Below are 27,316 nucleotides of genomic sequence, written 5' to 3'. Positions count from 1 at the left end.
AGAATTTTTTTTTCCAATAAAAGATAAACATTGCTTTATCCTCCTAATATCAAATATGGCTTCCAGAATGAATGCTGTACTGTTAATGTATTAAGTACATAAATCTTTTCTGGTTTCTTTACAATCATGGGTCTCTTGTTTTCCTTTCTTTAACTCTCTTTTCATTGTCTTAAATTTTCAATACATAGAAAGCATCTGCTGTTGCAGTTACCATTACTATGAACTACTCAAGGACATTACATTGAAAAGAAATAACAGCCATATATAGCTGTATTATAAAATAAAAACTTGTTCAAAGAAAATGTAATGTGTGTGCATGTTTATGCATAAGCATGTGTGTTCATGTACCCAAGTATGTGTATCAGTGTACATGTTTGCATCTATGCAAATGCATGCACATGTGCGTGTGTACATTGTGTGTGTGTGTGTGTGTATGTGTGTGTGTGTGTGTGTGTGTGTGTGTGTGTGTGTCTGCTCATGTATAAAGAAAGAGTGGACAGTAAAACACACAAAAAACCAACCTCTCCTGAGAATGTGCTGTATCTGGGGTGACCACACACTCCGCTCAGCACAAAGCGGCAGCACAAGTACTTGACAGTTGTTGTTTTCAATTCTCCCCTCATGTACACACACTGTGTGACCACAAGAAGATGTGGCTGTCAACAGAATGGAAGGTGGGTGTGTCTTTATGACACACTCATTTCTCTTCTCAATCCTTTTCATTGCTTCATAGCCTTCAGGACTGTCTAAATACGAGGTATGAGCAGCATCCACAGGAATCTGACAAGAGAAAAATCTTGAAAGCAGCCCAAAGAGGTCATGTTGAGATTGTACAGATGTGACCTGGAGAAATTCTGTTCCATTGTTTCTTTGTGGGATTTCTACACCTGGGATCTCATTCTCAATTATGTGGAAATGGCATTTGAAGAAAGTTATCATACTCTCTGGCAGATCAATTTCTTCAGTATTTCTCCTCTGCCTGGAAAGGTTGTTCTGTCGTTCAAATGCCATTTCATGGTCCTTCAGCAATGATGTTTGTTGTCCTTGATTTTGAAAGTTATCAGCCTTCTTGTAGTTGGTGTCGTGTCTGTACCTAGATAGTAATACAAGGGAAATAATTACTATAAAGAGTCAAAGGTCACAGGAAGCGTGACGACATATCTGGATCAAGATGGTGGATTAAACCGGTGTAACTATTACCAAGTGTCTGTGCAATTTGAATGGTAGCACATGATAACAACACCAACCATCCACGCATACATACACACAAGATACAGATAAGACAATGGCGATGAGTATAAACCTTCTAGGACGACCACAAGCGTTTGAAGCGGTAGGTGACGCACAAACTCTTAGCATCAAGTGGACTTCGTGGATAGAAGAGTTCGAAGCCTATGCAGACAGTGTTGGTTTATTTGTCAACGAGGACAGTACAGACAACGTGAGGCAACAACGTAGAGCACTCTTGCTATATACGGCAGGCAAGGAGGTGAGAGACATTTTTGCAAATCTTCCAGACAAAGGAACAGCAACAGAATATGATGAAGCAGTGACGGCGCTGACAACACACTTCAGAGTGAAACCAAACAAGACATTTCAGCGACACCAGTTCAGAAAACTAACCCAGAATGACACGGAAACTGTTGCTCAATTCGTGGGTAGACTGAGACTGAACGCAGATGGTTGTGAGTTCGATAATATAGAAGACCAGATCAAAGATCAAGTTGTGCAAACAGTGAAATCTGACAGATTGCGACGCAAACTGCTAGAACAGGGAGATGAACTAGATTTAGCAAAGACTCTCAAGATTGCAGCAACACATGAAGCCATAGATGAACAAGCTAGACAGATGAAACAAGATCATTCGGGTGGAAATGGAGCAGTGGCCAGAATACACACTAACAGTAAAACGAACAGTCACAAAAACAAGTCAAGCAAAGGTGAGTGCTATAGATGTGGTAATACTGATCACTATGGCAGTAACCCAAGTTGCCCTGCCAGAGGCAAAATATGTCGCAAATGTGGTGGAGCAAATCACTTCCAAAAAATGTGCCATTCTAGATCTAAGAGAGAAAGGACAGATCATCGAGATGCTAGACCACGGAAAAATAAGAACCAAGAGGAAGGTAGACAGCAAAGTAGAGGAAACAGAAATCGAGTGAATCAGCTTGACGCAGAAAACTCAGAATCAGAAAGCGATGAAGAGACGGTCCATGTATTCATGACTAGGGAGACTACCGTCAGAGACCGTAAACTCACTATCCAAGTAGGAGGTGTGCCTGTTGACTGTATTGTTGATTCCGGATGCGACATCAACATCATCAGTGAAAAACTGTGGTCAAAACTGAAGTCAAAGAACATAGAACACAAAATCAAGAAATGCACCAAAAAGCTGTACCCCTACACATCAACTACACCACTACAGACAGTATGTTGTTTTGAAGCAGAAGTGTGTGCTGGTGAAAATAAAGCTATAGCCGACTTCATTGTGATCAGAGAAGATGCAGACCCGCTGCTTAGCAGAAAAACTAGCATGGAGCTAAATGTACTTCATATCAGACTGAATGTTCAGAACGTGTCAGCAGATGAGAACGAAGACATCAAGACTAAGTTCAAACCACTGTTCACAGGGTTTGGAAAGCTGCAAGGACGCCAAGTCGAGCTCACTGTAGACCCCAAGATAAAGCCAGTCGCACAACCAGTACGACGAACACCATTTGGACTCAGAACCAAGGTAGAGGCCAAGATCAAAGAACTTCTCAACAGTGACATCATCGAGCCCGTGGAGAAGCCTACTCCCTGGGTAAGCCCGGTAGTGATCGTGCCGAAAGCCAACAATGACATCCGTATGTGTGTGGACATGCGACGTGTCAATGAGGCCGTTCAGAGAGAACGCCATCCAATACCAACAGTTGAAGAGCTACTGCAAGACATGGCTGAAAGTAGAGTCTTCACAAAACTGGATCTGAAGATGGGCTACCACCAGCTGGAGCTACACCCAGACTCACGAGACATCACTACCTTCGTTACACACTGTGGACTTTACAGGTAAAAGCGATTGGTGATGGGCATCAATGCAGCAAGTGAGATATACCAACATGAAATAGCACAGGTGTTACAAGGCATCCCTGGTGTGGCCAATCTCTCAGATGACATCATCATACATGCGCCAGACAGAAAGCAGCATGATGAGCGACTGCAGCAGACACTCCACAGACTCCAAGATGCAGGTTTAACACTGAATCCGGACAAGTGCCATTTCAGAAAAGACGAGATTGAGTTCCTCGGACACAAGCTGACTGCCAAAGGCCTTGACCCTGCAAAGGATAAGGTTGAAGCTGTGATCAACGCCCGTGAGCCACAGAACATCAGTGAAGTGAGGAGTTTCCTTGGGCTAGCAAACTACTGCGCACGTTTTATCCCAAACTTCGCGACATTGACTGAGCCCCTACGCAGGCTGACCAGAAAAGCTGAAAAGTTTCATTTTGGCCCAGAGCAGAAAGAAGCATTCAAGTCACTGAAAGAAGCCCTAGGTAGTGCAAAGACATTAGGCTACTATGATCCCAAGGCGCCAACTCAAATCATCTGTGATGCTTCGCCAGTTGGATTAGGTGCAGTTCTAGTCCAGAGACAGAAAGAAGGAGCCAGAGTCATCAGCTATGCAAGTCGAAGTCTGACCGCTGTAGAGAAGAGATATTCGCAGACAGAAAAAGAGGCTCTTGCAATCGTCTGGGGATGCGAGAAATTTCATCCCTACATATACGGACTGAACTTTGATCTTCTCACAGACCACAAACCTCTCCAGACCATCTATGGCCCCCACTCGAAACCAAGTGCTCGGATCGAGAGATGGGTACTTCGACTCCAAGCCTGCCAATTCCAAGTCGTGTACATCCCAGGAAAAGCCAACATTGCTGATCCATTGTCCAGACTCTTGCCTACCCAGACCCCTCCACCATTCTCAAACGTTTCTGAAGAAGCTGAAGAACACGTCAGATTCGTCACAAACAACGCAACGCCATGTGCTGTGACAACGGCTAAAATTGAAAAAGCATCAGCTGAAGACGACGAGCTGGAGACAGTCAGACAATGCATAGAGACAGGACAGTGGCACAATTGTGACAAGCTGTATGCCGCTGTGAGCCATGAACTGTGTACTGTTGGCAACATAGTGCTGAGAGGTTCCCGCATTGTGATCCCCAAAACATTGAGACCTCGCATTCTGACACTAGCCCATGAAGGACATATGGGTATAGTTGGAACAAAACAGAACCTAAGAACCAAAGTTTGGTGGCCCGGCATGGAGAAACAAGCCGAGAAATACTGCAAGACCTGCCATGGCTGCCAACTGGTAAGCCGAGCTAACCCGCCTGAACCAGTGAAGAGCACCAAACTACCAAACGCACCATGGGAAGACCTAGCCATGGACTTCCTAGGACCGCTGCCATCAGGACACTCAGTACTTGTAGTCATTGATTACTACAGCCGGTACTACGAGATTGCCATCATGAAATCTATAACAGCTGAAAAGACTGTGGCAGTGTTAAAGACAATATTCGCCAGACATGGAATGCCGCTCACAATACACTCTGACAATGGGCTGCAGTTCAAATCTGAAGTCTTCGCAGACTACATGAAAGACATTGGAGCCAAACACATCAGAGTTACACCAAGATGGCCGCAAGCAAACGGTGAAGTTGGAACGCCAAAATGAATCGCTTCTGAAGAGAATGAAGATCGCACAAGCAGAGGGAAAAGACTGGAAGGATGAAATTCTGAAATACTTGCAAGTATACAGAGCATCTCCACATCCTTCAACTGGAAAGAGCCCAGGAGAATTACTGTTTGGACGCAAAATCCGAACAAAGATTCCCCAGTTGCCCAGCGACTACATTGACCAAGAAGTCCAAGACCGTGACGCTGAAAGGAAAGGACTTTCAAAGTTGAATGCTGACCAGAAACGAGGAGCGACTGAGTGCAACATCATGCCCGGAGACACCGTCCTGCTGAAAAAAGACCAGAAACAAGGGAAGCTGGACACAACCTTCCTGCCAGAACCATATGAAGTCATCGAGAAATCAGGCAGCAAAGTGACAGTCCAGTCTCCAAGCGGTGTGAAAATCTCCCGCAACTCATCCCATGTAAAGAAGTTTCACAGCCCAAGTAGTGATGAGCCCAGCAGTCCACGGGAGGCAACCCAGTTCACCGACCTTCCAACAGCTGACAGTGAAAACCCACCCCATCCCCAACCCCTAGCAGAGGCCCCACTCAATTCCAGACACCCTACCCCATCACCCCCCAAAACCTGTACTGCAACCCCAGTCCGAAAATCGGAGCACACAAAGACAAGACCCAGAAAGCTTGAGGATTATGTGACAAGCTGAGAGTGAGAGAGACTGGGAATGAATGCGTGTGTATTTGGATTAGTAGAACAGATAGTTCATTCAATGTGCTTTATTTTAATTTCATTTACTACAGTGATAATACTCCCACTGAATGTTGGACATTGATTTATTTTAAGAAAAGGGAGAGAAAGAAGGAGAGAGAAGGACAAACTTTGAACGAATGTGAGATTGCGTAAGAAAAACAGACATTGAAAGAGTTTAAGATTGAAACTCAAGAGACAATGCTTTCATTTTTTAATTGTTGTATTTAGAAAGAGTTTAAGATTGAAAACTCAAGAGACAATGCTTTCATTTCTTAATTGTTGTATTTAGTTTGTCAAAAGTTTTGAATGAATATGGGTGAACATAAATTTGTTTGTAATTAATTTCTTTAATGTTTATGTTTTTGAAACACAAAACAAATTCAGACATTATGAGAGTGAATCACAATGTAAAGAGTTTCCAATTGATTAAGTTGAGTATTTTTACATAGGAAGATAGTATTTCATACCTAAAACAATTACTAATTCTGTTTGAGATCTGTTGGGTAATTTTAAACTGATTTTAAATTAAAGTAAGGGAGGGATGTCGTGTCTGTACCTAGATAGTAATACAAGGGAAATAATTACTATAAAGAGTCAAAGGTCACAGGAAGCGTGACGACATATCTGGATCAAGATGGTGGATTAAACCGGTGTAACTATTACCAAGTGTCTGTGCAATTTGAATGGTAGCACATGATAACAACACCAACCATCCACGCATACATACACACAAGATACAGATAAGACAGTTGGCACATCCCATTATTTCCTTGCTTATTTGAGGGCATTCTGCATTAAAATCACCTGTGCTAGTTTCACCTGCATCATTCTCTGTTTCTTGTTCAAGATCTAATGTCCAGGCTTCCAAAATGTCTGCTCCTTGACCAGATACTTGTCTCACATGTGTCTCATTTGACTGGATCTCACTGTCAACAATAACATAGTCTCCAGATTCATGCTCAACAATATTTAATACAGTTACAAACTGAAACTTGCCAGTGGAATCTATATTTGCAGTGTGGTGACCCTCTTCACGCAGGTCTGGTTTGACTGAAAGACTCTGGAAATCTGTGCCCTCATTTCCACTCTCAGATGAAGAGTTATCCTTTGGTGATTGAAAATCTTCTGCATGTGTTTTATTGAATGCACCCAATTCAAAACGCTGTGTGCCACTGAAATCTGCTGTATTTTGGTTCCAAATGCGATCTTCCATTATGAATGCTCATAATGATGGCTGGAATCAAAAGAGAAAAGAAGAAAAAGTAACAAAAATAGCCATCAAATTCCATCAGGTATAACCTACCCTCACTGTTACACACACACACACACACACACACACACACACACAAGCAGAAAATGTATCAATATAATAGATAGATACAGACAGACAGATAGATAGATAGATTGTAAAAAATCAAACATGGGGCTTAATCAGTTTATGATGCCCAGATGCACTGCTGAGTAAAGTAAAGCTTATAATTTCTAATTCAAACTTTGACCCAGAATGGCCAGATATAAAGAGATGCCAATCACTGTGTAGTGTTTGTAGGAACAATCAGGAAATTTAGTAGGAAAATTTTGAATTTGGTATGAACACTTTGACTCTAAGCTACATCAGCAAACATACATTTTAGTTTAATCCACTGGGTTTAGACACAGTTTGACCGAGGCGCAACTTGATTCAGCCATGTTCTCTCTTGTTCAGGTAAACAATTAAGATGATTGGTTCACTCAATGCTGTTTTAATGTAAACATGCACGTGATTAGCTGAGCATCATCAGTGATGTGAGACTAAGATTAGTAGTGACTATCCTGGTCTTATGATCGATAGGTCTACAGTGTCTGGATAATGTTACCACAGGAAAGCAAATGACCATGCTATAAGTTGAAAATGAACTTGTCAGAACAATTTTTATGTTGGCGTAATGCTGGAACAAACTGTAATTGAGCATAACAAAATACAGGCAAATCATAACAGTTGGCATTTCTGGATATAGTTGTTTTGTTGTTTTTTCATATGAAATGATGAATAAATAACACCACTTTAAAGATGCTGGAGACCGTAAGAGACATTCTCCTCTCAACATTCATCTCAGCAACAAATTTTCACTAAAAGCTCATTTAGGCAGCAGATTGGGAAGCTGGGAAGGGGAAAGACTTTTTTTTTTAATGGCCCCTGCCTCATTTTAAACAACAGACTCAATCGGAAAACAAAGACACAACAAAACTGGAACATAGTCAAGTGGCATTCAGTTCAGTTGTGCTTTAAATGCTTTGTTACATATAATAAAATGTAAACAACAATTCTCAGGCTGTGCAATAACAAACATCACGAAAGTTGTACCATGAGATGGATGACCTCCACATCTATTATTTGCAAAAACCAACAATTAAATTACAGGGGAAAAAACAAGAGAGGCAAAGCCTTCTAAGTCATGTATAATTAGCACTGAATTCAGCATACAAATTAATGAAAGGACAAATATAAAAGGTGTTCATGGTTTCTGGATTACTGGGTGCCTGAAATTAACAACTGTACTGATCAGGTCCACAACATATAAATCATTTGTTAAATGAAAAAAGTATAATGAAGATTAAAAAATTGCTGAAGTACAACTATACAACATAAAACCAAGCGAATGGAGAGGAGAACTAGACTGCCATTAAGAAAAATGCACACTCCGAAATTTACAGGAGTTGAGAAAAATTGTCCAACCCAAAAAGTGAGTACAGCACCAGCCACAGAAGCAATCCTTTCCACCCCTTCACAATCCCATCCATTCTGGGATATACTTCATATAATACAATAATTCATATTTGAAGTTCTGACAACAAAAAGGAGACTGCCACAAACAAGTTCACCTTTTAACTTGACTGATTCTTTCCTACTGATCCTACAGCCCAGTACTAATATCAGACAGTCCAGTGTCTGGGTGGTCTTGCAGGCAGCTATTGAAATAGAACTGATCCAAATACTGTGCCATATAAATGCAGGAACGCGTGATATTGCTATTTAAAAAATATAATTATTCTTTTTTAATAGGGTGGGACTGAAAAATATTGTTTCAGATTCATTCTTAATTTTGGGGCTTATTTGTGATACTCTCTGCAGCAATGGCTGTCTTTAAAAAAAACAAAAAACAAGACAGCTACTCATCTGCGAGCTAAACCGCAAATGGATTTTTCTGAGCTTATAACATAGAATTCAATGTCTGCCATTTTGGCAAAATGAATTGAGGCTGGCATTTTCCGCAATACAAATTTCGTCTGCGGGGACAAATATTGTGCTTCCAGTACTGCCTTTCACAAAAAGAACACAAAAGTTGCAGATTTACGGTATAATTGCACTTTAGAATCAGGAATTTTGGATGCTTAAGTGGTGACATTAACATTCCGTCCCATGGGAAGAAAAAATCCAGAAAAAAAACCCATATGATAATAGAAGACACCACACAGGACATTGAAAAATGTCAAAGTGAGAAAGACCTTGGCATATTTTTTTTTTATAATAAACTATCATTTGACATACATATACAGTATATAATAAATAAAGCCAACCAGATGATAGGAATATTTAAGAGAACATTTACCTATTTTGATAAAGATATATTTCTTAAACTGTATGAAGCACTGGTTAGATCACAAGTGGAATGTGGTGATATTGTGTGGCACCCATACTTCAAGAGACAATCTATAGCTACAGAAAGGGTACAAAGATGAGTAACTAAGTGTGACGGGGTGGTAAGGTGGTGTTAGAGAAGGTGAAGACAGGTAGAAGGTGTGTTTGCAGAAGAGAGCTGCAGCCAGGCAAGGTAGACTCGGGAAGGCGATGCGCCGGTTTTTCTTCTTTTCTTCTTTCATTCTTCCAGACCAGGAGAGTTCTCTGTTTGTCTGGCACTCGCTCACTCCTTATATTCTGTTCCGCCGAACCGCAAAGCCAGCGCCGCGAAGCGACTCACGAAACCGGCCCTCCGCGAGCCTTGAGGGGCCAAGCTTGTGTTTGTTTGACCAAATTTAGCGGCTTCTGACTTTCGGCTCGGGAAACTAACATAGACATATTATATATCACACAAAACTACAAGAGACGAGCATTTTCTTAAGCTAAACCATTTTCTACAAAAATAATGTAGTTAAAAACTGTAAACAAAAAGAGTCACTGAATGAACGAGCTTTTAACGAGTTCATGTATCATTTTTGTACATTACAACAATTAATATGTCGCGATATGTAATATTATTGCAACAATTAAGTGACTGAAAATCCTGAATTTCCAACTATATAAAAATCATCTATAGAATCTGCTTCTAGGGTAAAGGTTTTTTTATGTAAAAATTCAAGAGAAAACTCAACGGACAGCTCCCGTGTCGGCACCGCTTGGCGGTGCTTTTGGCACTTGTGATCGACAATGAAATACTTCGTTTAAACCAATTACAACACTGCTATACATGTATGATACGAATCAGATTGATAACAGAAATGCAAACATCTGCAAGACACGCTATAAAAATGTCTAGGTATTGTAAAACGTATTTTGCTCAAATCGGCACTGACGAATTCCAATGGCTGGAAGAAGAGATAGTTTTATGGCGCCGAAATGCCGTCAGACATTTCGTACCATCGCATGCCTATAACTTAGGTGTACACGGAAAGCAGTACACGAGAAGAAGCTTAATCATTTACATTTTAATGCACAATCTAAATTCCACGGCAACTATATCGATTTATAGAAAACGAAGGTATTTTGTATGCTTCAACTGAGTGGATTTCGAAGATCGCGCAAAAACTCATTCACATAAATATTAGTTTAAAAGAGTTATAGGCTTTCTGGCCAAATGATATCATTATAGTTGAGAAGTATGATCTTTCTGAAGTCCCATAACATAAAACTATACTCTCATCTATAAGGAAGTGTTTATAATTTAACAAATTGATGAAAATCATCATTCGGTTCCCTGTAAAGGGAGATAACTTGTGACCGATTTAGAACTTCCTTAGTAACCTTCGGCGAATCACAAAAGTCGTCTGCTAAGCTGGCCCAACGAAGACTGTAGCCAACCCGGCTACATAAGTTATTAAAAGAATGCAAATCTACGAACAGAGACTTATACACTTAAATCTGTATTCATTAAAGGGTAGAAGGCTAAGAGGGGATTTAACAGAAACATACAAAATGTTAAATTGCTATAATGAAGTCAATGTGAATAATATTTTTAGAATGTCAGATTATGAGAGTACAAGAAATTCAATGATGAAAATTTGTAAAGAGCACTAGTGTAATACTAACCTAAGGAAAAATTCATTAGCTAATAGAATTGCACATTATATGGAATGCACTACCTATCGAAACTAAACTTGCACAAAATACTAATGTGTTAAAAAATCTCCTTGACATATCATATCATATCATATCATATCAAGGCGTGCAGGCCTGACGAGGCCTTTTGCCCACTTGATGTGGGGAAGAAAAAGAGAGTCCCCACATATGTCTGATGCATTTTTCAACAGTGAGTGCGCAATGCTTGAAAAATCAATAAATATGTAAATGAGTTTTGTAATTTAAATTTTTCAAATGAATATCAAGATAATTTTTAAATGTATTCACTGTTCCTGCGGAAACAACATCTTGTGACAAATTGTTCCAAACATTTGTTACTCTGTTAGTAAAGAAATGTGCAAATCTGGAAGTTTTAACTGAAACTTTTAATAGTTTGTATGAATGGCCTCGTGGTACTGTTCTCATTCAATGTAAACAAAGAGTTTATGGTTCTGCTGTCATATAATCCATGTGTCATTTTATACATCTCTATTAAATCACCACGCAGTCTTCTATATTCTAAACTAGGTAACTTAAGTGCTTGCAACCTACTTTCATAGTCCATATCAGCAAAGCCAATGATTCTTTTCGTGAATCTTCGTTGAACATTTTCAATACTGTCTGTATGTTTCACTAAACCCGTATTCCAAACAACATTCCCATATTCTAAGACTGGCCTGACTAATGACTTAAATAATGGCACCATTATGTCTTTACTTTTACACTGTATGTTTCCAACTAGCATTCCGGTCAATCTATTGGCTTTTTTAATGGTTTCATTAATATGAACATCAAAAGAGAGACCAGAGTCAACAATGACTCCAAGATCTCTCTCCGATGAAGTCTCCTGCAAGTCCGTACCATTCATATAATACTTATAATGTGGATTATTTCTGCCTACGTGTAAAACTTTACATTTATTGTTATTAAATTTAATTTGCCATCTATCAGTCCAGTGTACTAAATTATCAATACTAACTTGTAATTTCAATCTACCGACATCAGAATCTACTTCCTCATAGACCTTTGTATCGTCTGCAAAGATTTTCACAAAACAGTCTAGTATGTCAGGCATGTCATTTATATAATATACAAAGAGTGTGGGCCCCAAGACACTGCCTTGGGGAACACCACTACTCACCTTAACAGGACACGATGACTCAGTCCCTACTGATACGTACTGTGTTCTCTCATCAAAGAAATCTTTTATCCATTCCAACAATTTACCACAAATACCGTACCCTTGCAATTTAGCAATTAACCTATTATGTGGAACTTTATCGAACGCCTTCTGTAAGTCCAGATAAATTACATCCATTGGTTTATTGTTTTGAACATCAATTTAAAAGAAAAATTTATTGACTTTGCCGAGTGATTTACAGTACGTGTAAAAGAACATATATGTATCCCACAAATAAAAGGAGACCCATATTGAAGGCATAGGCAGTCAAATGCTACTACTACACTTTAGCATCCTAAATTCTAATTACTAAAATGCGATATTATTAACTTTGAACGTGTTTCAAATCTTTTTTGAAAATGAAATTGAATAAGAATACTGTCTATTCGACACTTAAATATTTCACCTCCTCAACTTGTCAAACCAAACATGGAAGCCGTGTTGATCGAAACCGAAACCGAAACTTCTGTTCATGACATCATATTGCTTGGTGACCAATCGCATTGCAGTCTTTCAAGAACACACCCGAAACGATATATTTTTTTGATCAAACATAGGAAAAACAACCACTCGAGCTGCATCTATCATACTGTCTTGTTAGCATTTCTATATATTTTTACTCAAGAGCATGAAACAAACCAACTGACGTGTTCTGTGAAAATATCTTCCGTGTGTTGTGAGGAATCACTTGTGTCTTCCGGGGTCATCTTTTCCACGACAGAGTCATCGGCAAGTCGATTGGTCGTGTAAGGCCCGTCGCCCACGGGGCGTCAGCGACAGCCGCGCATCATTTCTTGATGCCTCGCTACATTGTCACGCCGACGCCTGAAACTTGCAGCGAGGCGTGTCGCTCTCACACGCGCAACAAATCTCCCCAGCATCATGCATCACGCTCCATATGTGGAAAGTCACGTGCTGTCAGTGTCGCCCTGACGATAATTTATTGTCGATACTGAAGAGGAAATTATGGTTGACTGTTGCCATGTAAATACCCCCCCCCCCCACTTTTTCCGAGAAAGAAAACAAAAAACTTCGTTTTTTGTTGTTGTTTTGATGATGTTGTTGTTATTTCTTGTTGTTTTTTTGTTGGTTTTTTGTTGTTGTTTTTTTACATTTGAAATGGGGCAACATTTAGATATAACATGTTTTTGTTGTTTTATACTGTTTGTTTCTTTATTTTCTTTTGACGTTTTTTTCAAACACATCACCACGTTTCCTTGAATTTATTCATCACACACCCTGTCCAGTATATCTGTTTATTAGTTATTATTCCGTCACTTTCATTTGATCAATCATTCAGTCACTCACCAGTCACTATATTAATTGTTACATAATCAAATGATCTCTCATCTGTTAACTGTCTCAAACAATGTAATGAAATAAAATATGTGTTGTTTAGCATGCCATTTTGCTTGTCTATTCATTCATGCAATTAGATAAACTGGATAAATTTATCATAATTCAATTTATACTCTTGACTGATTGTTCATTTATTTCATCTTTCTTTTTTAAACTCGTTTATTTATTTTAAGATTCTTTTCCTATCACACTAGAAATAACAAAAACATTACATGGTATGCAAAAGACACTAGGCTACAGTATTTTTCTGTCTTGGTGACCAGACACAGCCATAGTGTGCAGAATCACATATAAACAAATCTAGTTTTAAACACACACACACACACACACACACACACACACACACACACACACATATATATATATATATAGAGAGAGAGAGACAGAGAGAGACACACAGAGTTGGTGGACTGATCTTTTGACTGGAGAGTGAGAGAGAATATGTGTGAGTATATATGTATATATATATGTGTGTGTGTGTGTGTGTGTGTGTGTCCTCTATGTGTTGATGTTTACAATCAGATACAAAAAGTGTATATATACTATATATAAGAAAATGTAATAATTTATTTAAGAAGAATTTTACATTGGAACCAAACCTGGTTGTTGCATCTTTCATTTACATTAGTGTTGATGTGTGAGAATCCTGTACATGCAATTGTGACAATTCTTTTCTTCTCCATATCAGTTGCACAGCTTCATAAAATAAACTGTGCCTGTTATAACTGCAGATACAATCAGATTCCAACATTTTACAGTTCCAAACAAAATTATATGAAAAGAAAGATAAGAAATTACAATTGCAATCAGACCATGAAGGATAAATCAATTATGTAAGCATGTATTTGTGTTGAACCAACAGTTCTCCAATAGGAAGTAACACAAGTTACAATTGAAAACATCAAAACACACTGATATTATACAATGGTGTGTAAGTTAGCAAACAGTGTTATTAAAACACTGATATACATAATTACAAGTCATTTGGCAAACTGTAAGAACAAACTGCTGGGAAATGTTTATTTCAGCTGAAGCTGAAATAAGACAGATAAGTATGATAGGTAGGGAAGTTAAAATGCTATCTGAAATCAGTTGCTTTCCAAACACCAATCATACTGTTAATATAAATTTTGTGATTTGGATGAGAAAATAGTCACACTTAGCTGCAGTCTGCATTAATCCCATGATATTTGTATACAGTGAGCATGTGGATGAAGGAGAACATGAAGGAATGAATCTGTGTGTGTGTGTGTGTGTGTGTGTGTGTGTGTGTGTGTGTGTGTGTGTTTTCAGTAGTGTGTGTGAGAGTGTTCAGTAGTGTGTGTTCAGTAGTGTATGTTCAGTAGTGTTTGTGTGAATGTTCAGTAGTGCTTTTGTGTGTGATGTGGTGTGGTGTGTGTGTGTGTGTGTGTGTGTGTGTGTGGTTTTTTTTGTTTGTGTGTGCATGTGTGTGTGTGCAGTAGTGTTTGTGTGAGTGGGTAGTGTGGTTTGTGTGTGTGTGTGTGTGTGTGTGTGTGTGTGTGTGTGTGTGTGTGTGTGTTTTTGTTTGTTTGTGTGTGTGTGTGTGTGTGTGTGTGCAGTAGTGTTTGTGTGAGTGGGTAGTGTGGTTTGTGTGTGTGTGTGTGTTCAGTAGTGTTTGTGTGACTGTGAGTGTTCTGTAGTATTTTTGTGTGTGGTGTGGTGTGTGTGTGTGTGTGTGTGTGTGTGTGTGTGTTCAGTAGTGTTTGTGTGAGTGTTCAGTAGTATTTTTGTGTGTGGTGTGGTGTGTGTGTGTGTGTGTGTGTGTGTGTGTGTGTGTGTGTGTGCTTGAACATAATGTGTGGGTGAAAATAAAGTAGAAGTGTGTATTGCTCTAAAAGATATTTGGAAATCCAGTCATCCTTACAATTTCAGGTTGTTGCATCTTTCATTTACATTAGTGTTGATGTGTGAGAATCCTGTACATGCAGTTGTGACAGTTCTTTATCTTCTCCACATCAGTGGCACAGCTTCATATCAATAAACTGTGCCTGATATAACTGCAGATGCAATCAGATTCCAACATTTTTCAGTTACCAAACTATGATTTGAAAAGGAAGAAAAGAAATTACAACTGCATTCAGACCATGAAGGAGAAAAGGAAATTTTCTATCTAAAATTACATTTAAATAACATACTTACCGTGACCCAACTAGTGCAGACTCCGGCAGGGGTCTGACATTCCTGTCCTGTGCAAACTACTATCTGCCTATGCGGAGAAAACGAAACTACGGCCGATAACCTCCCGGAAGTAGGTAACCTCCCCTTTGTCCCGCTGGCTAGCGCCCTCTTTTGATGGCAATATGCCATCACCAGCACAGTGAGCAGGGAGAACAGGAAGCGGGAAGGACGGGAGGGTCTTAAATTTGGGTCACGGTAAGTATGTTATTTAAAAGTAATTTTAGATAGAAAATTTCCTTTTAATTACACATACTTAACCGTGACCCAACTAGTGCAGAATAGCGCAACAAGGTGGAGGGCTCGCCTGTTCTACTGTCTGTGTGCTGTGATGGCCTGTTGTGCAACTACCACAGAAGTGATCTGTTCTCCACCTATGCCGACCTCACTAAGGCCTTCGACACCATGAGTAGAGAGGGACTGTGGAAGATCATGGCCAAGTACGGATGCCCTCGGAAATTTATTTCCTTGGTCAGCCAATTCCATGAAGGCATGCAGGCTCGAGTCCAGGACAATGGCGAAACATCTGCTCCTTTTGCTGTCACAAATGGTGTCAACCAAGGCTGCGTCCTGGCTCCTACACTGTTCAGCCTCATGTTCTCTGCAATGCTTACTGATGCCTTCAGAGATGGCGATGTTGGAATCGGCCTAAAGTACCGAACAGATGGCAAGTTGTTTAACCTCAGGAGGCTTCAAGCAAAAACGAAGGTCATGACAGACATCATCAGAGACTTTTTGTTTGCTGATGATTGTGCCCTCAACGCTGGATCTGAAGCTGACATGCAACTCAGCGTCGACAAGTTTGCCACTGCCAGCAGGAACTTCGGCCGTACCATCAGCACGAGGAAAACTGAAGTTCTCCATCAGCCAGCCCCAGGGAAACCCTACGTTGAGCCCAACATCACAGTCAACGGTCAGAGACTCAGTGCGGTGGAGCAGTTCACATACCTTGGCAGCACACTGTCACGAAATGCGACCATCGACGATGAAGTGAACGTCAGGATTGCAAGAGCAAGCACAACTTTTGGTAGACTCAATGCAAATGTCTGGAACAGAAGAGGCATTAGTCTTGAGACCAAGCTAAAGGTCTACAGAGCAGTAGTTCTCCCCACACTACTGTATGCCTACGAAACTTGGACAGTGTACCAACGACATGCCAAGAAGCTGAACCACTTCCACACAACATGCCTCAGGAAGCTACTGAACATCAAGTGGCAAGACAGGACCCCAGACACAGAGGTGCTCGCAGAAGCCACCCTTCCCAGCATCTTCACCATCCTGATGCAGTCCCAGCTTCGCTGGGCTGAACACGTGGCGCGCATGCCAGACCATCGGCTGCCCAAAAGGCTCTTCTATGGCGAGCTGCAACAAGGGAAGAGATCACACGGAGGTCAGAAGAAGCGCTTCAGAGACACTCTGAAAGTCTCTCTGAAAGCGTTTGATATCAACCCTGACTCCTGGGAGGAATCTGCAGTAGACCGTGACAAATGGCGCGCTGCTGTGCACAAAGGCGCCACGTTGTGCGAGGCCAACAGGACTGCTGCAGCTGTTCAGAAGAGGCAGGCCAGAAAGTCACGGGCAAACAAGCTCCCTGACAATGGTATGCCTGACTTTGTCTGCCCCAACTGTCAGCGAACATTTCGTACGCAGATTGGACTATTCAGCCATCTGCGCATTCACAGATAGATTCATGAGCATCCTCCCCCCCACCCCACCACCACCCTCCCCCCATCCCCCAGCTGGATGACAATGATGGTCATCATCGATCTCGATGGACACACCACCACTTAACTGTGACCCAACTAGTGCAGAATAGCGCGACAAGGTGGAGGGCTCGCCTGTTCTACTGTCTGCGTGCTGTGATGGCCTGTTGTGCAACTACCACAGAAGCCATACCTCTTGCGCCATCATCCCGCAGGCGTGCGGCGTCTCTCTGGTAGAAGTCGACGAGCCATCAACCCTAAAGCGACAGGTGTCCCTCAAGTAGAATTCGACGAAAGTAGAGTGTACTGTGTCGCCTAAGGATATTGGTGCGGGCAAAGAAGACAGAGGTCCACAGCTGTATTGTGGGGGAGGTCTGTGGACCACAGCTGTGCTGATAAATGTAGCGCAAGGAAAATCGGGTCGGTGGGTTGAATCCACACTTTACTGAGAGCCCTTCGAATCAAAGGAAGGGAAGGAAACACGTACCCTTATAAGGTTGTCTCATTTGAGCGTGGTTGAGCGTCAATGCAAGGAGGTGCGCATGTTGTTTGATCTGATGATTCCACAACGGATGTGGGTCGATAGTGGAAGTGATTTTGTGTTTGAAGGAAACTGTGGCACGAGACAGAGGTAGGTCGCCGTGTTGGGCTTGCCATAGGCATGAAAGCCAGATCTGTAGAGCTCCTCCATGCGAGCTGACAGGCGATGGGCACTTCCCCCCCCCCCCCCCCCCCCCCTTTTTTTTTTTTTTTTTTTTTTGTCCTTGCCAAAAAATGACAGCACTGGTATGTTGCCTATGCATAGAATGGCAGACATTTGGCAACAAAAGACTTGATGTCCCTGGTGTCTCTGGGACAGGGTTGTGTAATTGCCCTGGTAGGTACCATCATGAAGGGGCATACAGAAGGCTTGGTGGCTTCTGTACCTGAGTGTGGCATGTTGGAGCGACCTGCAGAAAGTTGTCTGCAGTCGATGGCTGGGTTGGATCAGGTTGTGGAAGTGCATTTCATGTGCCCACAGGTCACCGAGTCTCATTCTGTGGTGGAATTCCCAAATGGAAGAGGGTTTCCATGGGGAAAATTTTTGCTGAAAGTTCTTTAGTGAGAAAGGGGACTGGAACCATGACCGGCCTCTGGCTGTGTGTGGTGCGCACTGAGTCTGGGATGGAGCGGGGCGGGGCAGGGAGGTAAGTTGCTCAAGATGTGTTGTACTGGCTATTGACATCAAAGCACTGATCTGACATACGTTTTTTAGTATGGCCAACTGCAAGGTGAGAGCTGTATTATCAGTGGTTTCTTAATTGCAAAGGGAAATTATTTGCAGCTTAGTCTTTCATGAATGACTATGTCTCTCAGACTAGAAGTCAAATTGCACTGGGACTTAGTGCTGTAGCCTTGGGCCTAAGTAGCCTTTGGGAACCGTCCCAATGATGAGTCCTAAGGCCCTCTTGATCGAGGGACCAGGGATGCAACTTGGGCAAAACACTCTCTACTATAAATTGTATCATCGAATTCCAGCCCAAATAGTCTGGACAGCAGTTGCCTCCTCTGCTGTTCTGATGGTGACTGTCGCACACAACTGATTATCATATATTGTTCCTAGGAGGACACCAATCAGCATGGGTAAATCAGAAAACAGCTGCTGTGTGCTTCAGGGACGAAGGTGTTCACCATGCAGGTTTTGTTGCAATGTAAGGAAGCCGGAAAGAGTTGACCGGGTCTTGTGGTGCGACCGTGTGTCTGAAAGACATGGTGCTTGCTTCCGAAGTAACAACAAAGTCATCCTCTGACAGGCCCTTGACTGAAGACTGGGGCTCCATGATGGGATAGCCTGCCCAGGCTAAAACCCCTGGAAGTGTCTCATTGGAAAGACAGTGCTTGAGGAGGAATGCCCATCTATAACCACAGCAGTGGTTGTGTGTAGAGGTTGAAAGGATCGGGCAGGGAAGACCAAGTGCAGAAAGTGCTTTCAAATGCCAATTGTTTGAGACGTTGATGCTGGATCTGTGTTCAAGCAAGGTGATGAGGCGAACTGATGTGCTTGAATGCGGCATCTGCCGTGCTGGTATGAGTGGGCAGAAAGGTACACCCCTGTGCCTAATGGACGGTTCGTTGTGCTTTGTGAGACGCATCCGTCCTCGTCAATATGCCTTTCTCCCAAATGTAGAGGAAAACAATTATGACCCAGGCCTTCTGCTACTAGAGAAGAGTGGAAGAGATGGGCTTAGGGTGATTTAGGATTTGACGCGCGGCAACGGCGATCTTGCTGCTTGGCAGCGCGACTCCTGCTGCCTGAATACCTCGCACACGGGGCGCCGCACGTTTTTACTGTTTGTCGCGTGAAACTTGCTGCTTCGACGCTCTGTGTGCGATGGGCATTGCTTGTCTTTGGAGACAGGTTAACGCCCAAAATGCAATTAATCTGAGGCGTTTGATTGGCTAAGAGCGGATCCTGCAAGACGGGTCGTCTTTTCACTGTTAGCTGCGCGAAGTTTGGCCAAACAGAGCAAACCGATAGGCCTAGATTGCATCAGTTTGACATGGTAAGTATATGTATCGCCAAACATGGAGTATAATACAAACACCTCCTTTTATCTTGTATTGAGATTCAGCAAATGAAATTCGTGCCGTTTAAGTCCGAATAAAATGGAAATGGGGACGGATTATTAATTGCACACACACACACACACACACACACACACACACACACACACAAAACCAAACAAATTGGCACTGGTGTGAAAAGGCCAAACAGACAACAGGGTCTGCACGGGGATGGGGGCATGGCCGATGGGGGCCATTGATCTAAATATCTTTAGATCAGTGGGATGTGCTTTCCACCTATTTTTTAGAACAATGGATGAGAGCTCATGAATGTTCTCGTCTGTGACAAACATCATCATCAAATAATTATGTGACCACAGGTTTATTTTCGCGTCCTGGAGCTACGGCACTTTTCGTGTTTCTTGCAAAGCAGGCATGAAGTGTATGCAAAATAAAATAACTTTCGTTTGAACCATGACACCCACTGTAAAGTGTGTAAAACGAACTCAACAATCATTCGCCAACTGCAAGTGTTCCCATTTATCACGTGATTGTTTCGCATGTATCAGCTATAAATAGCATACGGCGCACATGGCTCTGTTTACAAAATAGCGTGAGTGCATGCGTGCGTGTGTGTGTGTTTTTTATTGTTTTGGTTTTTTTTAATTGTTTTTTCGTGTTTTTTTTCTGTTTTTTTTCGTTTTGGGTTGTTTTTTGTTTGTTTTGTTTTGTTTTTTCCTCATGTGTTGGCCTGAGACAGTGTTTGCTGTCTGGCATTCTAGCTTGGTAGCACGACGCAATATGGTACGTGATTTTGGCACGGTGAGTATTTTTTTCATTTGTTGTAGTCATTCTTTTTATATGTTGATATCAGTAGTAGTAGCAGCAGCAGCAGCAGCAGCAACAGCAACAACAACAGTGCTAGCAGTAGAAGTCAGTGGTGTCTTCATTTTCCGAAGAATAGAATGAACAGGGCTGGCACTGCATGCTGTGTTTTTCTTCTTCTTCGATCATTTCTTTTTTTTTCCCCAGAGAGAAAGCGAGCGAGAAAGAGAGTGAGAGAGTGAGTGACAGAGAGAGAGAGAGAGAGAGAGAGAGAGAGAGTGTGTGTGTGTGTTCGCGGTGTGTGTGTGTGTGTGGTAAACTTTAACATTGCCATTTTCTCTGCAAATACTTTGTCAGTTGACACCAAATTAGGCATAAAAATAGGAAACATTCAGTTCTTTCTGTCATCTTATTTAAAACAATATTGCCCCTCTGGGATGGGCACAAAAAAATAAATAATGAAGCCTAATTATATGCAAACTGCATTTACTGTTATATTTATATTTTTTGTATTCTCTAAACTTGGCACTTTGATCTGATATTCTGACCCAACAACAAGAGCAGTCATTATTATCATTTTTTGTTCAAACAGGAACTTCTTTTGCTCAGCATGGAAGTTTTATTTATTTTGCAAACGTTTTGGTGCAGATAGTAAAAAAGGGAAATTACTTTGTAATTAATGCTAGGGGACTTAATTTGCTTTAAACTGATCTTTCTCATCTTAAACATTACATTTTAAAATTATACTCAATACATAAAAAGCTTGGATTTTTTTTTTTTTTTTTTTTTTTTTTAACAAGTGAGTCTTGAAGGCCATGCCTCTCTTTTCACTAATATGATACATAAATATCAGGAGGCACCATGTCAGACTAGGTTTGGTGTTGGACTTTTGATAAAGTTTTCACCAGTGATCAGGTACGAGGCTCCATTTCAACATGGTGTTGTGCCCTTGGAAAAGGCACTTTACTCTGATTTTCTCACTCCACCCAGGTGTGAATGGGTATCTGACTTATGTTTGGGAAGGTTAGAAGAGTGGAAGGAGGATTTGACCTAGCCGTATATCCCAGTGGATATAAATTCACTGACCTGAAGGCAGTAAAAGGCTATATTGGACCTTCTACTTAAAAAAAAAAAATATATATATATATATAGACTGAATTGTAACAGTTACTTTGCTTACATCTACTTAGATTTTGTAGTATAGACCTACTAATAGTTATTTTACTGAATGTTTTCTCCATGTTTTAAGAACTGCAACCCAAACTGTTGCAACAGTATAACATTAGCATGCTGTCTTTTGGCACCTTCTCATTGCTTGCCCTAGTTATTTACTCAAGGAGAGGATTTGACCTAGCCGTATATCCCAGTGGATATAAATTCACTGACCTGAAGGCAGTAAAAGGCTATATTGGACCTTCTACTTAAAAAAAGATATATATATATATATATATGTGTGTGTGTGTGTGTGTGTGTGTGTGTGTGTGTTAAAAGGGGGGTAGTAGTGGTGGGGGTAGGGGTTGAGTGGTTGTACGGGTAGGTGTAGAAGGGTAGGATAACAGCAGAGGATAGGTGCACAATCCACTCTCTCCTCGTACCACAGCAGGGTCTTTTAGAAAGATGAATTGAGGTGTTTATTTCTCTAACTTAACACAGCCCCCTGGTATTGTCTTGACCGTCTGGCTCTCCTGGCCTGCTCCAAGCAAGGAAAAGAAAGAAATCCCACTTGCCTATTCATTTTATCCTCTTCACAAGCTGGCGCTGTATGCAAACTATCTTCCAACCCAGAACGTTTCCAATTGGCTGAAGTTAACAGACCAATCTGGGACCGACAGTGCTAGACTTGCACATCAGCACTTTCCTCACAGAACCCAGCATTGTCAAGGAGAAGGGGAGGAGGGGGGGGGTGGGTGATGAAAAGAGGAAGGGAAGGAGGAGGAAAGATCGCCCAGCCCTGATTCTGTTCTAAACAGCTCATGATAAACACACCACACCATGTGGTGACCATTGAGGCAGATGCCATCCTGCCAGAGATCGACATGGGGGGTAAGGAGGGGGGTTGGGGGTGGGGGTGGGGGGGAGGACAGGGCTGAGGGTGATTAAAGTGGAAGGGAAAAGGGCAGGGGAGTGTATAGGAAGAGAATGGTCAGAGGAGATCCATCTTTACTTAGTATTTCTTGATAACTTGCTCCCTCTGCACTTGGCCAAGGGAAGGGGGGGTGGGGGGGGGGAGGGAGAGAGGATATGGGGAGGGATGTTGGTGGGGATAGATGCCATGGAATGTGGGGGGGGGCGGGGGGGGGGGGGGAGGAGAAGAGTAGGGAGGTAGGAAGGAGGGGTCCATCAGTGAGCAGTGTGTCTGAGAAAATCCCATGCTTCCACCATAGGCGCCTGACACACTATAACATCCACCCCTTGTTTTTGAAAGCAATGTCCTCATTGCTGCAGATCGCATACCAATCAATTGCTTCATGCAAATGGTGAGACAAATTCTCCAACAAAGAGTATTAGCAAAACATTAATACATAAGGATCTTACAGGAATCCCTGTCATCATACATTATCTGATGTATGTCACCCTTACATATTGCAAATAAATGCAGAACATTGTCAGCAACAAAAAAGCAATACCTAAAAACCTTCAAACAAGAAAGGCCAGTATAGAAATTGTAACTTCAACCGACTGAATAACCATAAAACATGAAAAGCAGCATTGAACTTCCAGCTAAAACACCACCCTGTACGCAAAATACCAGATCCACTAGCAGGCTACAGCAGCAAGTCTACTCACTGAAAGGCGGTTCGCATTAGTCTTGTACATAGCACTACATTTTGGGAGTATTGACCCTGTCAGTCTCCCATGTCAGTTCCTATCCATTTGAGCCGACATTCTAGCATCTTTTGAGCCACAAGTCATGTGCATTTCAGGCTTCAGATGAAACCTGGTGCTAGTCTCACACAAACCAGTGCACACTGATTTGTGTGATGGTCTGGGAGTCTTGACTGCAGCTTGGCAGTCTACGTCATTCTCCCTCTTCCAACATTGACCAGGAATCCCTGGATCAGGTGGCATGGGCAGCAGCACCCATTCATCCCGGCATGGATCATCACCATTGCAGTCACCTACTGAATGGCTCTTCATCAGTTTATCTGAAATCCTTTCTTCCAGTTTGTGATCCCGCCCCTTGAGACCATTGTGGAAGTGTCTGTGTATTTCATTGTGGGAAACCTTGCTCTTTACTTTGGGAAAATCCTTACCCTTGTTGTGGTTTGGGGAAATCCTATTCCCCACTGACGACTGGATTTTTCCTTTCCTGACTTTCTCCTTTTTCTTTTTGCCCACAGCCCTGTTCTTAACTAAAACCTCATCTCTCTGACCAACTAGACCTGACACTAGCCCCTGCATGGACCTGACTTTTCCCTCTAACAACAACAGTTTGTCCCCCAGTTGTGCCATCTGTTCCCTGGCCTGCTGCTGTTGTTGGTCCTCTTCCAGCTCTCTCTGCAGCCTCAGGGCTTCATCTCTTGCCTGGATGAAGGTGGTTTGAGGCTCTCGCCTCACTGCCTGGCGCAGCTCCCTTTTCAACAAGGCGTTCCAGAGGCCACTAATGAAGTGGTCCCTCAGCATGTCAGCAGTGAGGGCCCCAGTCGTCTTCATCTGGATGGTTCTCTCCATGCTGCGCAGAGCATGAGAGTAGTCCATGATGGACTCCTCCGGCTGCTGTACCCTGCTGAAAAGTATGGACAGTAGTGTGGTGACACGCCGTCCGTCACCGAACACCCCCAGCAGAATGCCGGTCACCTTCTCTGGGGTGTTGGTGTCCTCCAGGTCCCGCAGCATCAGCTCCCTGCATGCGGTTCCCTGCAGATGGCTGTAGATGAAGTATGCAGCCATCTCGTCTCCCATGGGGTATGCGGCCAGGACCCTCTCCGCCTCAGTGACGAAAGTCCTCAGCCGACGTCTCACCTGGCTCACCAGTGAACACTGGCAGTGTGGGTGCCACACACCACTGCATGGGGGACTGCTGTGCTGTGGTAGTAGGCATGGTCATCCTCGGGCTGGGTTGGGCTGTGTGCTGCTAAGGCTAAGAGACACCTCACCTGCTGATCCTGTCGGCGACGCCAAGTTGTTAAAAGGGGGGTAGTAGTGGTGGGGGTAGGGGTTGAGTGGTTGTACGGGTAGGTGTAGAAGGTGAAGAGGTAGAGTAGGATAACAGCAGAGGATAGGTGCACAATCCACTCTCTCCTCGTACCACAGCAGGGTCTTTTAGAAAGATGAATTGAGGTGTTTATTTCTCTAACTTAACAGCACACAGCCCCCTGGTATTGTCTTGACCGTCTGGCTCTCCTGGCCTGCTCCAAGCAAGGAAAAGAAAGAAATCCCACTTGCCTATTCATTTTATCCTCTTCACAAGCTGGCGCTGTATGCAAACTATCTTCCAACCCAGAACGTTTCCAATTGGCTGAAGTTAACAGACCAATCTGGGACTGACAGTGCTAGACTTGCACATCAGCACTTTCCTCACAGAACCCAGCATTGTCAAGGAGAAGGGGAGGGGGGTGATGAAAAGAGGAAGGGAAGGAGGAGGAAAGATCGCCCAGCCCTGATTCTGTTCTAAACAGCTCATGATAAACACACCACACCATGTGGTGACCATTGAGGCAGATGCCATCCTGCCAGAGATCGACATGGGGGGTAAGGAGGGGGGGTGGGGGTGGGGGTGGGGGGGAGGACAGGGTTGAGGGTGATGAAAGTGGAAGGGAAAAGGGCAGGGGAGTGTATAGGAAGAGAATGGTCAGAGGAGATCCATCTTTACTTAGTATTTCTTGATAACTTGCTCCCTCTGCACTTGGCCAAGGGAAGGGGGGGGGGGGAGGGAGAGAGGATATGGGGAGGGGTGTTGGTGGGGATAGATGCCATGGAATGTGGGGGGGGGGGGGGGGAGGAGAAGAGTAGGGAGGTAGGAAGGAGGGGTCCATCAGTGAGCAGTGTGTCTGAGAAAATCCCATGCTTCCACCATAGGCGCCTGACACACTATAACACACACACATATATATATATATATATAAACACTGAATTGTAACAGTTACTTTGCTTACATCTACTTAGATTTCGTAATATAGACCTACTAATAGTTATTTTACTGAATAATGTTTTCTCCATGTTTTAAGAACTGCAACCCAAACTGTTGCAACAGTATAACATTAGCATGCTGTCTTTTGGCACCTTCTCATTTGCAATGGTGTTTTTTGGGTTTGTTTTTTTTAATTGCAGGGTTTGTTTGGTTTTTTTGGGGGGGGTTTAGGGGGGGGGGGGAGGGGGGTCTTTTTTTTCTTTTTGTTAATAGTATTTTATACTTTTTATCAGAAGGTGATAATAAACAATACTTTCTGTCTCACCTATGTTGAAGACCTTCGTGGGTGCAGCCTCATATAATTGTTTACATGAGATGCTTGGGAACATGGAATGCATGTTTTGGGCTTTCAGTTTTGGCTTGTGGAAGGTTTTGTTTCTGATGTGCTTTCAGCATATTATGGTCTCCACTCTCAACTGGGCGATAAACATGAAAAATGGAAATTTTTAGCACAGCTGAGGACTAAAATGATTTTTTTTTTTAAATTTGGGAATGTACTCATGAAAAGGAACTCACCAATCATAAAGACATGAACATGAAAACAACATATTGACATAGACATGTGGTTAGCATCCTTTCTCCATTGAAATGTCACATGGAGATGTGTGACCGACACAGTGTTGCAGATTTAGCCTTTGCTTTGTTCATCTTTATTGTTGGTCTGTCCAGACTCTAACAACCCCAGCTATTAAAGTCTACGGTCTGTCCTGCCAGCTGAAGACCCTCTAGGATCAGACACTCAGCTGTCTAGTATTTCTGTTCATGTATCATAATTGGTGAGTAAAGATACCTTTTTTTCTCCTCTTTTAAAAATGATTTTTGTCTTGTGTTCTCTTCATGAGATGCTGGTGGGAAGGTTGTTCCTCTGATATTATGTGCTCAAAAGGCCTGGATTTTTCATTGTGTGGTCAGGAGTCGCGCTTTTGCCATCATTCAGGAGAACAAAGGTGGCATTAGCAAACTAAAAGAATTTGATCTTCACACTGAGGGTGAGTTCATTTTTGCACAGAGTTCAACCAGTTGCTGGCTGAAGATACAAACACAGCAAATCCCTCCTTCCAGTCATGAGAGATTGCATTGCATTGTATTGCATTACTTTTTTTTCACCACAGATTTGTGTGTGTGATATTAGAGCTGCTCTCTCGAGGGACAGCATGTTACAGGGTAGTGCCACCATATTTTTTCTGCCTGAAAATGTAATTGTTTTCATTTCAAAGTGGATTTTTCTACATAATTTTACAAGGGACAGTCCTTTTGTTGCCATGGTTTCTTTTATGTGTGCTGCATGCATGCTGCACATGGGATCTTAATATATTGTCTCATCTGAATAACTAGCATCCATACCACCACTAAAGGATAGTGGAGCAGGAGAAAATATTGGCAAGTGTGGGATATGTTCCTACGTGCTTCCTGAACGGGTGCATTACCACGAAGCCACCACCCCACATGATAGGAAAAGACATTCACACCACACACTGTCAGCTCTACCCAGGATGCCACACAGCTTTTGTTGACTGTCTGGTCAACTCAAAGGAGCTGAACTTATGAACAATTTTTTATCACTGTTTCCAGTCACCCTGTAGAAATATCACTGTCACCAAAGTGCTGACAGTAGCTGCTTTGTTGAATGGGACAG

General features: G+C 42.4%; 1 protein-coding gene across 1 annotated transcript in view; it reads right to left on the bottom strand.

Annotated features, from left to right (window-relative positions):
- LOC143277429 (uncharacterized) overlaps positions 1 to 12,368 on the bottom strand; it is a 46,483-nt gene extending 34,115 nt beyond the window's left edge. The window contains exons 1-2 of the mRNA XM_076582242.1: positions 12,329 to 12,368; positions 522 to 1,093 (exon numbers count right to left, since the gene is read on the bottom strand). Coding sequence (XP_076438357.1) covers positions 522 to 1,011 — 490 coding nt within the window. The 5' untranslated portion in view covers positions 1,012 to 1,093; positions 12,329 to 12,368. The remainder of the gene's footprint in view (positions 1 to 521; positions 1,094 to 12,328) is intronic.
- Positions 12,369 to 27,316: the final 14,948 nt, after the last annotated feature.

The sequence above is a fragment of the Babylonia areolata genome, chromosome 2, assembly GCF_041734735.1.
Source record: "Babylonia areolata isolate BAREFJ2019XMU chromosome 2, ASM4173473v1, whole genome shotgun sequence".
Classification (NCBI taxonomy): domain Eukaryota; kingdom Metazoa; phylum Mollusca; class Gastropoda; order Neogastropoda; family Buccinidae; genus Babylonia; species Babylonia areolata.
Note: the sequence above shows the minus strand (reverse complement) of the source record. Positions and strands in the feature narration are given on the sequence as shown.